We start from the raw sequence: 22,069 nt of genomic DNA, 5'->3' as shown, positions 1-22,069 counted from the left end.
GTATTGTAATTGTTCTGCATGAAAGATTTCGCCCTTTAAGGTTAACAAATGTGACTAATGACTCAGAAACATTTTGCATGGAAAATTGACAAACTAGATAATAATAATTTCTGCTAAGCTGGAGTCGGAAAGTAACTATTTATTACGGAGGAAAACTAGAGCACATGAAATAGTTAAGAAATTAACCAAATCGTTGCTTAGACGGTCAGAGAGGGATTCAGTCACGAACTTTCCTGGTTTGTCGCTTTGCACTAATAATTTCTTTTAGATCCGCGGTCCAAACGCCGAATGTCTTGATGTCTTGTCTTGATCTCTTGTCTTGATGTCTTGTCTTGATCTCTTGTCTTGATGTCTTGTCTTCATGTCTTGTCTTGATGTCTTGTCTTGATCTCTTGTCTTGATCTCTTGTCTTGATCTCTTGTCTTGATGTCTTGTCTTGATCTCTTGTCTTGATGTCTTGTCTTGATCTCTTGTCTTCATCTCTTGTCTTGATCTCTTGTCTTGATCTCTTGTCTTGATGTCTTGTCTTGATGCATTGTCTTGATCTCTTGTCTTGATCTCTTGTCTTAATTTCTTGTCTTCATGTCTTGTCTTGATGTCTTGTCTTGATCTCTTGTCTTAATGTCTTGTCTTGATGTCTTGTCTTGATCTCTTGTCTTAATGTCTTGTCTTGATGTCTTGTCTTGATGTCTTGTCTTGATGTCTTGTCTTGATCTCTTGTCTTGATCTCTTGTCTTGGTCTCTTGTCTTGATCTCTTGTCTTAATGTCTTGTCTTGATCTCTTGTCTTGATGTCTTTTCTTAATGTGTTGTCTTGATGTCTTGTCTTGATATCTTGTCTTGATCTCTTGTCTTGATGTCTTGTTTTGATGTCTTGTCTTGATATCTTGTCTTGATGTCTTGTCTTGACGTCTTGTCTTGATATTTTGTCTTGATCTCTTGTCTTAATGTCTTGTCTTGATGTCTTGTCTTGATCTCTTGTCTTGATCTCTTGTCTTAATGTCTTGTCTTGATGTCTTGTCTTGATCTCTTGTCTTGATCTCTTGTCTTGATGTCTTGTCTTGATGTCTTGTCTTGATCTCTTGTCTTGATGTCTTGTCTTGATGTCTTGTCTTGATCTCTTGTCTTGATGTCTTGATATCTTGTCTTGATCCTTTTGTCTTGATGTCTTGTCTTGATGTCTTGTCTTGATGTCTGGTCTTGACGTCTTGTCTTGATATTTTGTCTTGATCTCTTGTCTTAATGTCTTGTCTTGATGTCTTGTCTTGATCTCTTGTCTTGATCTCTTGTCTTAATGTCTTGTCTTGATGTCTTGTCTTGATCTCTTGTCTTGATCTCTTGTCTTGATGTCTTGTCTTGATGTCTTGTCTTGATCTCTTGTCTTGATGTCTTGTCTTGATGTCTTGTCTTGATCTCTTGTCTTGATGTCTTGATATCTTGTCTTGATCCTTTTGTCTTGATGTCTTGTCTTGATGTCTTGTCTTGATGTCTGGTCTTGACGTCTTGTCTTGATCTCTTGTCTTGATGTCTTGTCTTGATGTCTTGTCTTGATCTCTTGTCTTGATGTCTTGATATCTTGTCTTGATCCTTTTGTCTTGATGTCTTGTCTTGATGTCTTGTCTTGATGTCTTGTTTTGATGTCTTGTCTTGATATCTTGTCTTGATGTCTTGTCTTGACGTCTTGTCTTGATATTTTGTCTTGATCTCTTGTCTTAATGTCTTGTCTTGATGTCTTGTCTTGATCTCTTGTCTTGATCTCTTGTCTTAATGTCTTGTCTTGATGTCTTGTCTTGATCTCTTGTCTTGATCTCTTGTCTTGATGTCTTGTCTTGATGTCTTGTCTTGATCTCTTGTCTTGATGTCTTGTCTTGATGTCTTGTCTTGATCTCTTGTCTTGATGTCTTGATATCTTGTCTTGATCCTTTTGTCTTGATGTCTTGTCTTGATGTCTTGTCTTGATGTCTGGTCTTGACGTCTTGTCTTGATATCTTGTCTTGATCTCTTGTCTTAATCCCTTGTCTATCCCCCTTTAAAGTCAAGAAGACACTATATCTCTTTATACATTTTTATAAAAAACAATAATTGTTTTCAAAAGTTGCATTTATGTTTCAACACTATAAATGACCTATCACTCTTTCATGTGGAACTAACTATAGCCTTTCAACAGGTTTAAACTTTATGTTGTAGCTATTTCAATTCAAATCCAATTGGATGCCGTTTATTTACGAATTTAACGATGTTTAATTGGTCGCTTCCAGCAACTAGTTTTTATTGATGCCAATGTGAACTGTTAAACATTGATAGTCTCGTAGAATCGACAAGTCATAAGATGCTGTCTTTACCGAAACTGAAAGGTATTTGAAAGCAAAAATTTTTTGGTAATGGTAATAGATATCATAGAAATTCCGGGAAGGGCGGTCCAATTGTTTATGCAGAAATCTAAGTTTGGGAACAAAATAGTTGAACAGTTATATAATATAAGCTACTTATCGATATACTTGTATATACCTCTAATCTCAAACGAAATCATCAGAAAATAAAAATTAAAAGATGGTGGTTGGTACCAGGAGAAGGGGTGCGGTAGAGGCAATCGCTCTCCTCCATACACATCAATACCTTTTCTAGCGTATAGTGAACAATTGCAAATATTTTGACACACACACACACAAATCTATCACTAGAATTAGTTATATCATGCTATTTATTAAATTCCTAAATAGAGTCGCCCCACACTTGACTCTCTAGTGCCAAATGCAATCATTAGCAATAATTATAAAATGGAGAGAGGACTCGTACATGATTCATCGTTTTCAATCTATCGCCCCTTCCCTTTTACGACGAAGAAATGACTATTAAAACAGAAAAGTCTGATATGGTGACAGAGTCTATGTCATAATGCTTGTCATAATTATTTAAAGAAAAATTTTATTTTGGAAAAGTTAGAAACTTTGAAGTATTAAGGTAACAATTGAGATGAGTTTTGAACCCCATTATTTGTTTTTTTTGTAGTCGCCTTTTCCCAACCTTTACTCAATCTGAGATTTTTCTAGTCGCCTTTTCCCAACCTTTACTAAATCTGAGATTTTTCTAGTCGCCTTTTCCCAACCTTTACTCAATCTGAGATTTTTCTAGTCGCCTTTTCCAACCTTTACTCAATCTGAGATTTTTCTAGTCGCCTTTTCCAATCTTTACTCAATCTGAGATTTTTCTAGTCGCCTTTTCCCAATCTTTACTCAATCTGAGATTTTTCTAGTCGCCTTTTCCCAACCTTTACTCAATCTGAGATTTTTCTAGTCGCCTTTTCCAACCTTTACTCAATCTGAGATTTTTCTAGTCGCCTTTTCCAACCTTTACTCAATCTGAGATTTTTCTAGTCGCCTTTTCCAACCTTTACTCAATCTGAGATTTTTCTAGTCGCCTTTTCCCAACCTTTACTCAATTTGAGATTTTTCTAGTGTAGAAATAGGTTTGGAACTATGATCCAAAAATGACACGGAGAGTAGAATCGAGTCCTCAGTCTTCCGAATGTTGTTGTTCCGAGCTTTGAATTCTATTCTATCTTTTGACGTCTTTGGCTGACCAAAATAAGTTTACTAGAAAATGTCTTCACTTAATGAGAATATTACGATAAATACTCACAATAAAGATATACTTACACTTTTTGTGCTTCGATTGTCAGTCACACTTCAGTATCGACCCATGCACCCACGTTACTTTATTTGACTTAATTTGACCTGCTTTTTTTTAAATAGGATGAATACTGAGATGTAGATGTCAGGAGAAAGTGTTTCTGTATCCCTGGATCCGCCAGTGCATATAGTAAAGGTTTACTGGGTGTTAGGCTTTGGAAAACAATGCCTCCCCCACCACACACTCAAAAGTTCTAGATCCGGCGTTACTAGATCTTCTTTAAGCATTTGTGTACTGGTTACAACTGACTTGTTCCTTTTTATCGGTCTCCAAAAGGATAAAAGACGCTATTAGTTTTGTGTGGCCTGTCTGTCCGTCCGTCCCGTTTAGATCTCAGAAACTAGAAGAGAAAATGAAAATCGAACATCATGATATTTTAGATCATTCAAATTTTTTTTTATAAAAATACACCATTTTTTACAACTATTCACTATTAATAGTAACAAACACTGGAGGCTTTTTAAGCACATTTACGCTAATGGTTTTAGATTTTTGATCAAAAAAAAATATTTTTTACAATTGTATTGCTAAGTTATGTAAGTTCTGTCATACTAAATACTACATTTACGAAAAAATATTAACTTTTTTTTTAAAGAGAAAAAATCTATTTACTATGCAAATAAATTGGGCATAATTTAAAACAACAATTAATAAGTAGTTTTTCATATTATCACGTGATATGCAGTGCGCTTATAACACGAAACTAAAGGATTTTTTTAGATGTTTTTTTCTTGAGGCGTTGAATAAGAGACTGACCCTTTGCAAAACAATTAGATACCCATTATAAGACATCAGTTAGGACAGGTTCACATCTAACTTCACATTCACTTTCACCTATCCCTTGGTCTGCTGGACACAGGATCTGTCAACCTTCTTTCTCCATTCTTCTCTGTCATTTGATTTGATAGAATTTCATGATATTTAAACCTGTCTTTTTACCTGCCTGGGTGGACCACTTCTGATAGAATTTAATGCAGATATTCTTCTGAAAATATTGAAACCTGCCTTTTTTCATGCCAGGGTGGACCACTTCGGGGTCCGATTTTGAGTTTGTTTTTCCACACAAACTGTCTTTGTAACTTTGTTATTTTTTTGTTTTCTACTTTGGCTCTCCCATCTAATCAAAAAGTTTTTATAAGAAAGATTTGAGGGGAAAGCTGAGGGTGGTGACACCGTGAAATTACCACACCGGGTGTCACTCACACTAGTGACGCCACTGGATCTCCCAATTACTTTTTACACGTTTTTTTTTTAGCTCGTCTACTGTTGTCAATACTAGCGATTCGGTACTTTGAAATTGTTGGTATATGCTGGCAATTTTGACCAGAACTTTATTCTTATATATTTTCACCACTAGAACGCCCCGCCACGTCCCTTCCCTCGAACCACACATTCTAGTAGCCCTTAAAAAACAAAACACATTTTGAGTTGCTCAATAACTTAACACTCCCCTTCCCGCTATTCCTCTTAAACCTATAAGTATAACCTATATATATAATTCTCTTCATGGCTCAACAGTTTGGACAAGACGTAAAGGAAATTTCAGTCTTTTATTTCTGAAAGTCGGGCTAGAGTTAACCCACGTAAAAAAGAGGGGGAAGGAAACAGTAGTATTTACCCGTCACTAAATAGCAGGGCCGGACTTAACCATTGTGACCAAGAAGTCATGGGAAGAGAACAAGTAATCTACCCTGTATTCACCCATCACTAAATAGCAGTGCGGACTTAACCATTGTGGGCCCCAATGCGAAACGGATTTCACAAGGCCAAGTTTGGGTAGGAATACGGATAATAAGTGAACATTAAGATTTTGTATTAGAAAATAAATTCGTCTTTGCATTTTATTCCTTCTTTACAACGTACAGAATTACTTTACGAGCCTTGCGTGTAGCGAAGTCATACAGTATATCAAAAGAGTTCTGTTTCCTACATAGATCACGCTCAATAGCAAGAATAATCAATCTATCTACGAGTATTGTTGACCTCAAGTAATTCTTCATTAGTTTGAGGCGCGAGAAGCTTCTTTCTCTAGATTCCAAAATTACAGGTAATGCATAATGCCGTTTTTTTTTATCGCCTGTAGGATTGGCGTTTTCCATACTGAATGACACCCCAAATGACCATTTTTGTCTATATATTTCAGGAGATATGTATGAGTTTTCAAAACATTTTAAAATTTCCGGATATTTCCAGGACTTTTTCGTATATTTTGCAATTTCAGGAGATTTCCAGAAGCTCCTGGTAAATCGACATTTTCAAATGCTCATTTACTTGACGGGGGGATTAGTGTAACAAGAAAGTGGACCCAGACTTCAGGACTACAGACGGTTTTAAAAGTCAATTTAAAAGTCAATAGGTCATATTCTTCCAGCCTAGGCTAGTCAACGATTCTAAGTCATCAGATTGTTTAATCATACCAACTCTCCAACTGTCAAACAATATATTAACAATTCTTTTTTTAAAAAAGCTTATATCAAGTGTAATTGTATCAATTAATTTGACGCAATCATGCAATTAATTTGTAATAATAACAGACAGATCTTTGTGGAGACAGCTTGTCGCCCAAAGCGCGAACGGCGCTGGAGGATCTAAGTCTAAGTCTAAGTAAGTCTAGAGCAGTGATTCCCAAAGTGGTCTATTTAGACCCCCCAGGGGTCTACGAAGACTTCTTAGAGGTCTACGAAAGTGAAAAAGTAAATTGGGGGTCTATGAAATGTGTACGGGGGTCTATAATAATGAATCTTATTTCAGCAGGTCGTGACTTTAATTTTGACTATGGAATTTTTTGATACACACATTTATGATTTGTACCTTTGAAAATCCTTAAAATTGTTATCCAGCTCATTGAATGAAAAGTTGTTATAGCCTATATTTAATTTAATTTACGTAGCGTAATTTAGTCTAGTTTTAACTTAAACAAAAAGAAATGTAGACTGTACAGCGTTAAGTATTTGAACTTGGATTTCATTCCTTCCTTATCAAACAAGCGAGACATAGCGAGAGTCTATGCGCCATTTTTTATGATGCTATGAAACGAATTAAGTTGAAGGATCATTTAAGATGACGTCACCCAGATACAAAGATAAAGGCTTGAAAAACTTTCGAACACTTAAAGATAAAGTTCAGAATACACCCACAAAATCTCTCTTTCACCTGATATTGAAAAGATGATTTGTGAGCGTTTTACAATCTCTTCACACTTTCTCTCCTAACTGAAGATACCAACGTTGATTTTACCCCATTAAATTAAATTAAGTTTTGGTTTTATATTTTTTAATCTGTGTTATATAAAAAGAGCATGCATTGTTCTATATTTCAATACCTAATATAACATTTCATGATGACATACACAAAAGTTATTGAAATTTAATCCTAACAGGATAGTGAAGTACAAATGAATCTTTCCATCGGAACTTGGTCAATAATTACGGAGAGAAAGAGTTAATTTCTAGTAATACGCTGACAACCTCACACTATAGACAAATCATTGATTTTACCAGGCATGTGCAGAAATAAAAACTCTTACACAAACTTAGATCTGATATCATTGAAAGAATTTCATGGGTGGTTGAGCCAGTGTCTTGTTAGGGCCTCTTGATAAAGAATGCCATTCTGAAGACATGCTCGACATTCCCTGGTGACACTTCAAAAGGGCAGATTTCACTGGTTCTGATTTTTAACTTCGGTAATATATCTCATTCTGTTGTGTATGTTCTGATGTGAACATTTAGAAGCAAACGTATCAGGATCATGGGCGAAGCCAGGATTTTTTTCTGGGGGGGGGTGTTTGAGGGGATTTTTTCTCCCCTCCCCCCGCAATATATATATATATATATATATATGTGTGTGTGTGTGTGTGTGCGCGCACATAATTAATCTTTATTACATTTTGACCCTTCATTCTTTCGAAAGACGTTTATTGTGCCTTAGAGTTAGAATAGGTTCTTGAAGGTAAATATATTAACTCAGAAATGTAAGTAGATTCTAGACTTTTCTTTAATGTAAACATATTAACTTAGAAATATAAGTAGATTCTAGATATTTGCTTAATGTAAACATTTTAAACCCAGAAATGTAACTAGACTCTAGATCTTGGCTTAATGTAAACATATCAAACCCAGAAATGTAAGTAGACTCTAGATCTTGGCTTAATGTAAACATATCAAACCCAGAAATGTAAGTAGACTCTAGATCTTTGTTTAATCATGGTTTAATGTAAACAACAAAGTCAATAGTGTAAAATTATTAAATAGAGTTTTTAATATAAAACTGCAACATTGCTGAATATTTTCATGAAAAATAATTTCAGTTTTGTAATGCTCACTAGCTTAGTGTACAGATTCAATATATACAACCACAAATCAAATATATTTCATATTTATATTCTTACACAAATAAATTAATCTCGTTCACATATTGACCTATATTGCACTACTGTATCAAATATGTTTAAAAAAAGGTGTAAAACATTGCACCCATTAATAAACTATTGCACACAAATATCAACATATCAAATGTAAGTAAACATAGTTTTTTTAAAAATAGAGAATTAAATGTCCATGCCGTGAATTGATTGCTATACAAGGTGAACCAAATACAACGTTGTTTAGTTTATAAATTAAACAAAGATTTGTTAAGTCTGGTGTGTAGACAAACATTACGTGGTGGTGTGTAGACAAACATTACGTGGTGGTGTGTAGTCATTACGTGGTGGTGTGTAGTCACTATGTGGTGGGTGTGTAGTCACTACGTGGTGATGTGTAGTCACTACGTGGTGGTGTGTAGTCATTACGTGGTGGAGTGTAGTTATTACGTGGTGGTGTGTAGTCACTACGTGGTGGTGTGTAGTTATTACGTGGTGGTATGTAGTCATTACGTGGGGATGTGTGTAATGTGTAGTCACTACGTGGTGGTGTGTAGTCATTACGTGGTGGAGTGTAGTCACTACGTGGTGGTGTGAAGTTATTACGTGGAGGTGTGTAGTTTTTACGTGGTGGTGTGTAGTTATTACGTAGTGGTGTGTAGTCACTACGTGGTGGTGTGTAGTCATTACGTGGTGGTGTGTAGTCATTACTTCTTCAAAGTCCATTGAAAGTTGGGATATTTTTTAAAGAACGTTGTTCTAGACACATTTGTATATCACGTGACTTTGGTCATAATATTTGGACAAAAAACTCTCGTTAAGCTATAGGTATAAAAAAAATAAATTAGGCTGTGACCATTTATAGAAATGGACATAGACTCGGCATTCTATTTGTCAAGTCTTTGCTTGCTAGGGTTTCCTTGTTCTTAGTTCTGAGGGGTTTTTTTTGTTTCTGTCTCAAGTTTCTGACTTCAACGTATTCATGAGGAGTTTAGTTCAGACACACAGACACACACAGTGTTACTCCGAAGTTTAACATTTGATCAATAAATAGATCATCATAATATTTCAAATTAAAACAAAATAAATAAAAATATCATATTTATACACTCTTGTAAATCTCCCTTCCCCCTCAACAATACTGCTTTCTGCACTTTCAGACTCAATCTCAATGCCATTCTCAGTTTCAATTTCATTCTTAGTTACATTCTCGGTTTCATTCTCAGTTTCAATTTCATTCTCAGTTACATTCTCGGTTTCATTCTCAGTTTCAATTTCATTCTCAATTGAATTCTCGGTTTCATTCTTAATTTCATTCTCAGTTTCATTCACAGTTTCTATTTCATTCTCAATTACATTCTCAATTTCAATTTCGTTCTCAAGTTCAATCTCAGTTTCATTATCAATCTCAATGTGATCTATAGAATGATCGTGATGATCCAACTATCTCCATACTTTAAGAGAATATACTCATTGAACATTTCTCCAGGTAGAGTTCATTCCCTTCAATTCAACAAGAGCCACAGAAAGTTGAACACTCTAAGTACAAGATCCCAGAAATGACTTCCATGTAAAGAAGCAAACAACACAAGAAACTGAAAGGAGCCCGTATGTATACACAACGATTCTTAAAGGAGCGAGGGGCTCAGACATGAAACAAATTTTAGGAAGAACCAAAAGTAAAATGTTTTCTTTTTTTAAAATACTTTCACACAGTTAAAATAATGGAAGCCTATAATGAATCTACAAAAGTTTCCAATGATTTAGTTTCAAACCAGAATACATCTCTTTTGTGTTTAGTCTACTTCCTCTTAAATAAATACATTCAAAGTTTCAATGTTAATGTTTCACGTAAATAGTGACAAAGGGAGACAATTGTATAATCTCATACACACACACACTTGAAACACTTCAAGAGAGAGGACTTTAAAAATAGAGATAAACCCTGACTATAACAAAATTAAAATAATATAGTACTTAAAAAACATTTCATATTTCATAAGAAAGAACAAACATTTAAACAAAAAAATGTTTTTTGAAGCAACATTTGGCCAAAAAAATTTGTAGGTCTAAATTCAACGAATAGTAATTCTCTAAAAGTTGACTACATCTTATCTTATATAATACAAACGTTACTTCAAAAAAGAAGATGATAACGTCCTACGCATCATGCATTTAGTCATGCATATTAACCAATGACTTAAATTCTGCCAAGTCACTATATTGACAATAATGGTGGACAATGCTCAAATAGAACACTGACAAGGAAGGAGAAAAAAAAAAGACAAAAAAAACCTGTCAAATTTTCGATAAAGTATGACATTTCATATAATATGGCATTGAGAGTTTACTAGAATGTATTCGTTCAGTATAAATTACAAAAAGAAAATAAGGAAGAATTCAATGGAAGAGAAACACAAATGTACAAATCAACAGTGTCTAGATTTTCCTTCTGTCCAACACAAGCCTTCAGTTTCACTTTTGATTCGAGTACTTCAACTACAAACATTGGAAAACATTTGCTCTGTACTGAATGACTCATCCCTGAACGGTGGGCTCTTCAAGAAAATAATATTCCATCAATACATCTCTCATACACTTGTGTTTGAATCTAAGATCTAACAAAGTCAACAGGTGAACTGTTTAATTGCGTGCTTTGATAATATCGGCAATAATCTTATCCTGATCTACAGTCTCTAAGATATGTGGGGCATTAATGAGAACGCCCAAGGTACCTCCCAGTGAGACCAGAATGAAGATAATCATCATGAGTCGATCTAGTACAGCTGCAAGATACTTCCAGTCGTCTAGAACCTGCAATGAACATCAACAGAACATTTGTTCACAAAAACTAAAAATAGATGTCTAACGATATTCTTGTCAGATTACAAGGGCTGGTGTCCTAATGATGTTCCTGCTGAAATAGACCTCAATACAATCATAGAACAATTCTCACACTGTCACTTACTGTGTTGTAATCCGAACAAATTCTTATAAGTGTCACTTACTGTGTTGTAATCCGAACAAATTCTTATAAGTGTCACTTACTGTGTTGTAATCCGAACAAATTCTTATAAGTGTCACTTACCATGCTGTAATCCTAACAAATTCTTATAAGTGTCACTTACTGTGTTGTAATCCGAACAAATTCTTATAAGTGTCACTTACTGTGTTGTAATCGAACAAATTCTTATAAGTGTCACTTACTGTGTTGTAATCCAAACAAATTCTTATAAGTGTCACTTACTGTGTTGTAATCCTAACAATTTCTTATAAGTGTCACTTACTGTGTTGTAATCCCAACAAATTCTTATAAGTGTCACTTACTGTGTTGTAATCCCAACAAATTCTTATAAGTGTCACTTACCGTGTTGTAATCTTCGTTGTTTTTCATCTGCCGACAAATAAATTTGATGGCGTTACTGGCACTGTAAAGTTCTCGAGTTAAATCTATAGGACTTAAATTTGGATCAGAGAAGGCCATTAATTTGGATATTTCTGAAGGTTTTGCTTGACACAAACTCTCTTCTGATTGGCTAGTTCCCGGATCTCTCAAAATGCATCGATGCCCATTAGTTGGAAGATTAGGTGGAGCAAATTCACGCATTTCGATTGTTGGACTTTCTGTTGGACATAAAAAATAGTTTCATAGCATTGAACAAATTAGAATTAATTTCTCTTTTCAGTGTTGCCATAGAGATACATAGATATATTTATTGTATATGGTTACAATTTAGATTTCTACAATAAAATAGGTCAGTGCTGTCTTACTTCTAAACAATGCCTTTCAAAAAAAAAAGAATGCTACCAGTAACCAGTCCACCCCTGTCTGATACCTCACACATGTAACTGTAGGATGGTAAATACATTTAGATCTAGTAATAACATTACCATCAGAAGAAAAATGACTCCCTGACGCTGACGATGAGAGTGTGACGCCAGGCGAATGGCTCTTTTTGAATTTCTGTCTCCAGGCATTGACTCTTTCATTGACTCTTTCATTTTCTCTGTGACAATAGAAACAACAAGATATGCAAGATCAAGACAATATTAAACAAATGAAGAGATGTATACACAAAACATAAGATACGAAATAAAGACATTAAAACGGGTAATAGTAGATGAGACAGTACACGGTCAACAATGAGACAAGAGACAACAAAATGTGCAGACAAAAGTACACAGAGAATTCAAGACTATCAAGTAGAATGTAAGGAGGGATGTATGTTCCGAATAGAAATCGAAATCGTTGGACCAATCTTGATGAAATTTTGCACAAATGTTCCTTGGGTGCTAACTGGAACCATGACGTATGTATAGTAGCCCTAAAACAAACTAAAGGTCCTAAAAACTAGTTGCCCAACTCTATGAAAGTATTAGTATTTGATGAATCAAGGCCATGTTTACCATGTTTAGATCGAAAGGATCTAGATCTAGATCTAATTGTTAAAACCACACTTTGCACAGAGAGTTTTTAATTGACACATGAAAATACAACATGTAGTCTATTGATTTCATTATTTAATAAAATTAACCTTCAAATTTGTGTTTCAAAAGCATTTTTACATAAATTTGTTCCTTATATCTGCAAATTTAGAATTCCAGACTTACATTCTTTCATTACACAAGACCAAAATGTTACACATCTCTCTATTCCTAAGTCTATAAAACTCTAATTCAACTCTAAGATGATAGAACTTCTATTCGCAAAGATAGTTTTATACTTAAACACATAAACATAATAATTATAGTCCATCCATTTAATATTTTAATCAAATTAACACTCAAATTTGTTTTCCTAAAGCATTTTTCATACATTCGTTCGCTAAAGCTGCTAAGTCGTATTGACATACATTTTAATAGTTCCATTCATGATTCCGTACATCTAACAAAAAATGTCACGCATGCGCAGAGCGAAGCCTCCAAGAACGCGCAGAAAGAACTCTATCCAAGCCAAAATTTAACTCTAGATTAGTCTAGATCTAGGCTATCTCTAACACAAGATCTAATTCAAAGATGATAGATCTACTTTATACTTTAACACTTTAACGCATGAGCATACAAAATAAAGTCTATTCATTTCATATTTTAATCAAATATATGTAGGCCTACAAGCAAATGTTTTTATTTGAAAAAATGGATTTAGGTCGATTACCTATTTTGATAGCTCCATTCATACTATTTTTACATTCACGCTTTCGCTATAAACATTATTATTTCGTTTAATTGTTTACAAAACACTTTCAGTGACTATATTGACAGTGATATGCAAATAAAGACCCGCGGGCAACATATGGCTAGTATGAAATATAAGACAAGATAATACGGTCAATAAGTTGAGAACACTTTCATTCAGTATATGTGAACCCAAACCTGAGATCTAAGCTTGTTACTATGTTATGTGAACCCAAACCTGAGATCTGAGCTTGTTGTTGCTATGTTATGTGAACCCAAACCTGAGATCTGAGCTTGTTGTTGCTATGTTATGTGAACCCAAACCTGAGATCTGAGCTTGTTGTTGCTATGTTATGTGAACCCAAACCTGAGATCTAAGTTTGTTGTTGCTATGTTATGTGAACTCAAACCTGAGATCTGAGCTTGTTGTTGCTATGTTATGTGAACCCAAACCTGAGATCTGAGCTTGTTGTTATGTCATGTGAACTCAAACCTGAGATCTGAGCTTGTTGTTGCTATGTTATGTGAACCCAAACCTGAGATCTGAGCTTGTTGTTGCTATGTTATGTGAACCCAAACCTGAGATCTGAGCTTGTTGTTGCTATGTTATGTGAACCCAAACCTGAGATCTGAGCTTGTTGTTGCTATGTTATGTGAACCCAAACCTGAGATCTGAGCTTGTTGTTGCTATGTTATGTGAACCCAAACCTGAGATCTGAGCTTGTTGTTGCTATGTTATGTGAACTCAAACCTGAGATCTAAGTTTGTTGTTGCAATGTTATGTGAACCCAAACCTGAGATCTGAGCTTGTTGTTGCTATGTTATGTGAACCCAAACCTGAGATCTGAGCTTGTTGTTGCTATGTTATGTGAACCCAAACCTGAGATCTGAGCTTGTTGTTGCTATGTTATGTGAACCCAAACCTGAGATCTGAGCTTGTTGTTGTCATGTTATGTGAACCCAAACCTGAGATCTGAGCTTGTTGTTGCTATGTTATGTGAACCCAAACCTGAGATCTGAGCTTGTTGTTGCTATGTTATGTGAACTCAAACCTGAGATCTGAGCTTGTTGTTGCTGTAGTCTTTGGTTTTTGTCTTCTCTGTTGATTCTCAGGAACTGGCTGACGAACAAATAAATTTGCCCTCGGGACCTTGGAAAACATAAATAATTGTCAACATTAAGTAGAAACATAAACATTTGTTTAGTTCAGGAAATTTTTTATTGTAGTCAATGTGGGATGTGTGGCTGAGATGCTAAGTACGCTTGAACTTGAATTGGCTTCCTACTAAAGGGGGCTTGACTACATATCAAGGGGGTTTGACTACATATCAAGGGGGCTTGACTACATATCAAGGGGGCTTGACTACTTATCAAGGGGGCTTGACTACATCTCAAGGGGGCTTGACTACATATCAAGGGGGTTTGACTACATATCAAGGGGGCTTGACTACATCTCAAGGGGGCTTGAGGGACACGAGGTTCGACACGGAAAAACCTTCTCCCAGATACCCCCTCCCCCTACTGGTTCACAAATGAGATTGCACCATGGCGCTCTAAGCGTGCCATAAGCCTGAAAGTTGCAGTATACAATAGCAATGTTCAGAAAAATAAAAATAAAAGATAACTGTATGTACAACATCAATACGTAACTTAAGTAAGTAAAATAAAGAGTACAGAATATCCTGAATGGTTACGTCATAGAGAAAGTACTTCAATAGTATTATTTGTCATATTCATGAATACATTGACACTGCAAGACATATGAAGCCAGGCCTATATACAGCATTCTATTTCTCTTGTTTCTAGATAGTTCTTCCCACTGCTTACTTCTGCTTAGTTTGATGTTCATCTTGAGATGAAATACACGAGAACATTTCAAAACATGTAAGAGCTATCACTCCAGTTCTCACCTGAGGAGTATTTGGATAAGACGGTGGAGGTGAACAGTTCTTCTTTTGCCATTTTTTGTCATGTTCTGGTCGCTCCATAAACAAATATTTCGGCAGTCTGGACATAGCAAATACAAGTCTGTTGAGTTTAGCATTCACTCAGAAAGTCAACATATTTTAAGTCAAATACAAGTCTGTTGAGTTTAGCATTCACTCAGAAAGTCAACATATTTTAAGTCAAATACAAGTCTGTTGAGTTTAGCATTCACTCAGAAAGTCAACATATTTTAAGTCAAATACAAGTCTGTTGAGTTTAGCATTCACTCAGAAAGTCAACATATTTTAAGTCAAATACAAGTCTGTTGAGTTTAGCATTCACTCAGAAAGTCAACAAATTTTAAGTCAAATACAAGTCTGTTGAGTTTAGCATTCACTCAGAAAGTCAACATATTTTAAGTCAAATACAAGTCTGTTGAGTTTAGCATTCACTCAGAAAGTCAACAAATTTTAAGTCAAATACAAGTCTGTTGAGTTTAGCCTTCACTCAGAAAGTCAACATATTTTAAGTCAAATACAAGTCTGTTGAGTTTAGCATTCACTCAGAAAGTCAACAAATTTTAAGTCAAATACAAGTCTGTTGAGTTTAGCATTCACTCAGAAAGTCAACATATTTTAAGTCAAATACAAGTCTGTTGAGTTTAGCATTCACTCAGAAAGTCAACAAATTTTAAGTCAAATACAAGTCTGTTGAGTTTAGCCTTCACTCAGAAAGTCAACATATTTTAAGTCAAATACAAGTCTGTTGAGTTTAGCATTCACTCAGAAAGTCAACAAATTTTAAGTCAAATACAAGTCTGTTGAGTTTAGCATTCACTCAGAAAGTCAACATAGTGTAAGTCAAATACAATGTAATATGTGTGATTCACAAACTTATATTGTGCACGTGATACGCGTAGGCATAATTTTGTTGATGTTAGTGTGGCTATAATTGCTTTCACTTGCCTATATATCAATCTCGAAAGTTTGTTTTAATTCTAAGATTGAACGTGACCCACCCTCTCTCTCTGTAGGCTGTCCTATTCAAACATTTTTCTCCTTTCTTATTATTTGAAGTGGTTGAGTAAAAGTAAAACTCCCCTTTCAGATCTGGCGATCTATGGGGCAGATGATGTAAAGGTCATCTGTTTCTGTGGCCCACGGTTAACGAGGGTGTTGTGCGGCCAGCATAACGACTAACCGCCTTTACTTTTCCCCAACTAATGTCAGGTACCCATTAGAGCTGGGTGGACTCAGAGGCGCCCAAACATCCCGAAATTAAAATCCCAGCATTCGAACCCGGGACCTCGGTTCGGAAGCCAAGCGCTTTACCGCTCAGCCACCGCGCCTCCGAAGTTACTGAGTGCTAACTAACAAACTTATTAAGAGTTAACAGTTTTGGAATAAAAAATAATAATGTGGAATATTGTACTATGATATTCATAACAAATAAAAAGTCATTTACTAATTCCCTAACACGAGAACATCGCATAAATAACTTTCTAATACAAATAACTGCACAAGAATGTGAATTTAAACGTTAGGTCAGCAATGTTGTCATTAATAGTTATGAAAAATGTCCAGTTTAATTATTGTAATCACATAGAAATAAACGTGAACAACGTTAGTACAGACAAAACCCTGTAGGAAAACATTTCCTCTGGTGTCATCAGATCCCTTCTCACGGTCAACAGCTGTTCTTACAGAGATAACACGACAGAGAGCTGGGCGGAGAGTGACAGAGCTAAATCTAGACTCTTGTTTCAAATGACTAGCCTGATCTAAAAATTTTTTTGGTAAAACGCAAATTCCGAAAATATTTTTTCACTCGCATTCTAGATTGCATATCGCCTTTCTGTCTCTAACTGAATAAGAACAAAAACAATATTTGTCTAACTCTAAACAAAATAAAAAATAAAAAAAGATTCTTACTTGTATAAAAATATCCAACAAATCCATTTGGGCATAATGGCGGTCCTTGGACTCCTGTGACTAGCGAAGATTATGATCACTGTCATAATAATTTCCAGAACATTCATGATGAATGTAAAAATAAAATATTTGGCAATCAAAGGAATAGTCATTGAGGGAGGTAAGATCTGAGGACGTCAAAATACAAAGTAGAAAGTTGGTGAAATGTTTCTCTATTGCATGTGTAATCTGATGTAACATTGCTAAACTAGGAGTGTCAATTCATGTCATTACAAATAGATATCCTTTAATGATACGTTGCTAGCGAATTGTTTAGATGCTTCATTTCATTGGCTTTATTTTAATGTTGAAGATTTTAAATCTAAATAATAGAACATTACAATCGAGATTAGAAGATAATGAAACACTAGCTTTTAATTACAAGTCAGGGTTCACTAAGTTCTTTGAATATCAATCATTGAAGTGTAAGGTCAAATAGAACATTGAAGTGTAAGGTCAAATAGAACATTGAAGTGTAAGGTCAAATAGAACATTGAAGTGTAAGGTCAAATAGAACACTTGAAGTGTAAGGTCAAATAGAACATTGAAGTGTAAGGTCAAATAGAAAATTGAAGTGTAAGGTCAAATAAAACATTGAAGTGTAAGGTCAAATAGAACATTAAAGTGTAAGGTCAAATAGAACATTGAAGTGTAAGGTCAAACAGAACACTTGAAGTGTAAGGTCAAATAGAACATTGAAGTGTAAGGTCAAATAGAACATTGAAGTGTAAGGTCAAATAGAACACTTGAAGTGTAAGGTTAAATAGAACATTGAAGTGTAAGGTCAGATAGAACATTGAAGTGTAAGGTCAAATAGAACATTGAAGTGTAAGGTCAAATAAAACATTGAAGTGTAAGGTCAAATAGAACATTGAAGTGTAAGGTCAAATAGAACACTTGAAGTGTAAGGTCAAATAGAACATTGAAGTGTAAGGTCAGATAGAACATTGAAGTGTAAGGTCAAATAGAACATTGAAGTGTAAGGTCAGATAGAACATTGAAGTGTAAGGTCAAATAGAACATTGAAGTGTAAGGTCAAATAAAACATTGAAGTGTAAGGTCAAATAGAACATTGAAGTGTAAGGTCAAATAGAACACTTGAAGTGTAAGGTCAAATAGAACACTTGAAGTGTAAGGTCAAATAGAACATTGAAGTTTAAGGTCAAATAGAACATCGAAGTGTAAGGTCAAATAGAACATTGAAGTGTAAGGTCAAATAGAACATTGAAGTGTAAGGTCAAACAGAACATTGAAGTGTAAGGTCAAATAGAAAATTGAAGTGTAAGGTCAAATAAAACATTGAAGTGTAAGGTCAAATAGAACATTAAAGTGTAAGGTCAAATAGAACATTGAAGTGTAAGGTCAAATAGAACATTGAAGTGTAAGGTCAAATAGAACATTGAAGTGTAAGGTCAAACAGAACACTTGAAGTGTAAGGTCAAACAGAACACTTGAAGTGTAAGGTCAAATAGAACATTGAAGTGTAAGGTCAAACAGAACACTTGAAGTGTAAGGTCAAACAGAACACTTGAAGTTTAAGGTCAAACAGCACACTTGAAGTGTAAGGTCAAAAAGAACACTTGAAGTGTAAGGTCAAACAGAACACTTGAAGTGTAAGGTCAAATAGAACATTGAAGTGTAAGGTCAAACAGAACACTTGAAGTGTAAGGTCAAATAGAACACTTGAAGTGTAAGATCAAATAAAACACTTGAAGTGTAAGGTCAAACAGAACACTTGAAGTTTAAGGTAAAATAGAACACTTGAAGTGTAAGGTCAAATAGAACACTTGAAGTGTAAGGTCAAATAGAACATTGAAGTGTAAGGTCAAATAGAACATTGAAGTGTAAGGTCAAATAGAACACTTGAAGTGTAAGATCAAATAAAACACTTGAAGTGTAAGGTCAAATAGAACATTGAAGTGTAAGGTCAAATAGAACACTTGAAGTGTAAGGTCAAATAGAACACTTGAAATTCTCGAGTTGTATTTCAAATAGTAAAACACATTTGTAGACGTTTCTTTATTTTGTATCTAGATTCTAGATTTCTTGAAGAACAAACAAGTGCGTAGAAATGATAAATAATTAATGATATAAAAAAAAACTGTTTATGGGAAGAGAACTAACTGTTTATGGGTAAGACAAACACAAACTTGACTGGTACAATATCATCGTAAGGCACGTAATAACTGGCTTTATGTTTTCTGTAACTATCGCAACAGCTTACCTTTTGTAACAGCAACAAGAATACCACAAGGGAGACAAGAACTGAGATGACTAGAGTTATCTTCTCCGAGCCGTGAGCGGGAAGTACAAAGACACAGAGACAGACCAGAGCATGAAGGAAGCACGGGATGATCAAATTGACTGTGTAGAATAAAGTCTTTCTTCGAATCACCAATTTAAAAACAATGATGGATTTAGGCTGAAATACAAATAAACAGTTCACAATGATATTGATGCACATCCGATATATAGCATTACTAGACTTACAATGGATTTCAGTGGTATATATTGTACCTTCAGCAAAAAGATCAATGGATGGAGGAACTTGCACACCTTGCCAGAAATACTTGTTTAAGTGAAGGAAGAACAGAATATTCCTCTTCACAAATTAAATTAATTGTAATTTACAAGTTGAAATTATGAGAAGATTAAGGTCACACTCTACACACACAACATAACTTCAATAGATAGACTCACAAAAGCAGACTTTAAAAAAAATCAATTTTAAAAAACAAAGGTTATCTAAGGTGAAGGACTCCGCACTTGCAACTATATATCTCAGTTATGGAGAAGCTATTTCCCTTTTTTGAGATCAAACACAATATTAATCACCAATTATTAATTCATTCGTTAATTTATGTTATAGATTCAAGCTTTGTTAACTGTTTAAAGTTTCAACCTGATCCGAGAGAATGGTTGTGGGAGAACTTACCTGTTCAGAGTGAGTTGAAACTTTGTAAAATGAAATTCTTTTTTTAATTTAATTTTCAATGACAATTTTTTTTCTCTTTCTATAGGGCGCCTTTTGCTGACAGAGGTAGAAGGTGTCTTTTTTAGGAGAAAAAATCGGTTGTATTTGTTATGTAGTTAAGGCCTATAAATTCATATTTGAATATTTATCAAGTAAAAAAACATTCAATAAGTTCTTTTGAAATTACGCTTTTGAAGTATCCACCAAAGCAATACTACCCGTTTTACAAGCATTAAAACGGTCGAATTTCCCCAGGCCGTTGAACCATCGTTCAAATCTTCTGCTGACCCTAACAGACCCACTACAAGAGATCTCAATTCACGTGAAGACAATCTTACTATGAATATGCTTTACGCTACATGTATTTTGATTGTCCCTCACACTTCAGTATCGGACGTGCCTCTACCTTATCTTATTTCACTTCATTTGACCTTTTTTCCATAGTATGGATAGTGACCTGGAGAGGTCAGGAGAATGCAATAAAACGATTGGTGTCAGGGCTCCGCCCTGAGCCCCTTTGGAAGCTTAAAGCGCTTCTTCAAACCACCCTAGCTTTCGAAGTGGAGGAGTACCACGTAATTTTCTCTGTCGAAGTATAATAAACATTGTTCGGAATTCACATATATATGTGTGTGTGTTTGTACGACTAGGTTGTACTTTGGGCTAGGGTTGGAAAAAAAATTGCCCTCCTCCCAATAAAACGTTCTAGGTTCTCTAGTGTGTATAACTGACTGTCTAATAGAAATATTTACCTACTCTGCATACTAATTTCAACTGAGTAAAACATAAATTACCCGTATTTTAGACTTACTTCTCAAACTATATATAGAGTCCCCTATATTGTTGACTAACTTCCCCTGTAACAGAGTCTCTATAGTAGACTTACCTCCCCTGTAATAGAGTCCCCTATTATAGACTTACCTCCCCTGTAATAGAGTCCCCTATTGTAGACTTACCTCCCCTGTAATAGAGTCACCTAATGTAGACTTACCTATTCTGTAATAGAAGCCCCAATATTGTAGACTTACCTCCCCTGTAATAGAACCTCCCATATTGTAGACTTACCTCCCCTGTAATAGAAGCCCCAATATTGTAGACTTACCTCCCCTGTAATAGAGTCCCCTATTGTAGACTTACCTCCCCTGTAATAGAAGCCCCCATATTCTAGACTTACCTCCCCTGTAATAGAAGCCTCCATATTGTAGACTTACCTCCCCTGTAATAGAGTCCCCTATTGTAGACTTGTGACCCGGAACATCTATGATATCCCAAGCTCCGTTCTTCATATAATCTGAGAGATCCATTCTGTCATTGCCTCTTGAGAAACTATAGTTTAAAGTCTTGCCTTCAAAAGTCCAGGAGCCAAACTTCATTTCACATTCCTAACAAAACGGAAGTATAGAGTTTGAACTATGGAACATTTGATAGGTTATAACGACCTAGGAATTCAAATTGAAATTAAATATATTTCTGTTAAGGTGCTCAATACTTTTATTTGATACTTAGACATTTAGACTCCGTCTTGGATTTGGGTTGATTAAAGTATATGTACTACACAAGTTTGGATTGATTAAAGTCTATGTATTACACAAGTTTGAATTGATTAAAGTCTATGTATTAGACAAGTTTGGATTGATTAAAGTCTATGTACTACACAAGTTTTAACCATGAAACAAAACTATGACACTCACAGAGAAAAGCTTCATTTTTCAAGATGAATTTTATATTATCTTTTTAAGATTTAATTTAGCTTAACCACAGACAGGTCCAATACTGAGGTTCACATAAGAAATGTTTGTAAATCTCACAGCACAGAATGTCTGTCTTATGAAGGTTTGTATAATTATAGCACATTATAATTATAGCTCATTACATTGTATAATTATAGCTCATTACAGTTTGTATATCTCACAGCCTATAATGTCTGTCTCATTACAGTTTGTATATCTCACAGCCTATAATGTCTGTCTCA

General features: G+C 34.9%; 2 protein-coding genes across 3 annotated transcripts in view; both read right to left on the bottom strand.

Moving 5' to 3' along the window:
• Positions 1-1,290: 1,290 nt before the first annotated feature.
• Positions 1,291-9,837, bottom strand: LOC106072229 (uncharacterized protein DDB_G0283697-like). The gene is made up of 3 exons (XM_013232568.2): positions 9,828-9,837; positions 9,161-9,470; positions 1,291-2,026 (listed from the first exon to the last, which is right to left on the bottom strand). Exons 1-3 carry the CDS (start codon positions 9,835-9,837, stop codon positions 1,291-1,293), a joined length of 1,056 nt encoding a protein of 351 aa, XP_013088022.2.
• The window catches only part of LOC106058549 (acetylcholine receptor subunit beta-like 1), a 33,154-nt gene continuing 19,011 nt past the window's right edge, over positions 7,927-22,069 (bottom strand). Inside the window, exons 5-12 of one of the 2 annotated variants that reach the window (XM_056039912.1) lie at positions 21,309-21,479; positions 19,348-19,545; positions 17,085-17,251; positions 15,138-15,255; positions 14,280-14,377; positions 11,944-12,059; positions 11,420-11,676; positions 7,927-10,866 (exon numbers count right to left, since the gene is read on the bottom strand). In XM_056039912.1, the coding sequence (XP_055895887.1) occupies positions 10,696-10,866; positions 11,420-11,676; positions 11,944-12,059; positions 14,280-14,377; positions 15,138-15,255; positions 17,085-17,251; positions 19,348-19,545; positions 21,309-21,479 (1,296 nt within the window). In that variant the 3' untranslated portion in view covers positions 7,927-10,695. The remainder of the gene's footprint in view (positions 10,867-11,419; positions 11,677-11,943; positions 12,060-14,279; positions 14,378-15,137; positions 15,256-17,084; positions 17,252-19,347; positions 19,546-21,308; positions 21,480-22,069) is intronic. The other variant, XM_056039919.1, reaches the window with a different exon arrangement.

Source organism: Biomphalaria glabrata, chromosome 1 (genome assembly GCF_947242115.1).
Source record: "Biomphalaria glabrata chromosome 1, xgBioGlab47.1, whole genome shotgun sequence".
Taxonomy (NCBI): domain Eukaryota; kingdom Metazoa; phylum Mollusca; class Gastropoda; family Planorbidae; genus Biomphalaria; species Biomphalaria glabrata.
Note: the sequence above shows the minus strand (reverse complement) of the source record. Positions and strands in the feature narration are given on the sequence as shown.

Coding starts and splice junctions, on each gene's coding strand:
- LOC106072229 (XM_013232568.2), bottom strand. Junction 2,027..9,160: donor GAAGGGAGATTTACAAGAGT/GTATAAATATGA, acceptor TTGACTTTAAAG/GGGGATAGACAAGGGATTAA.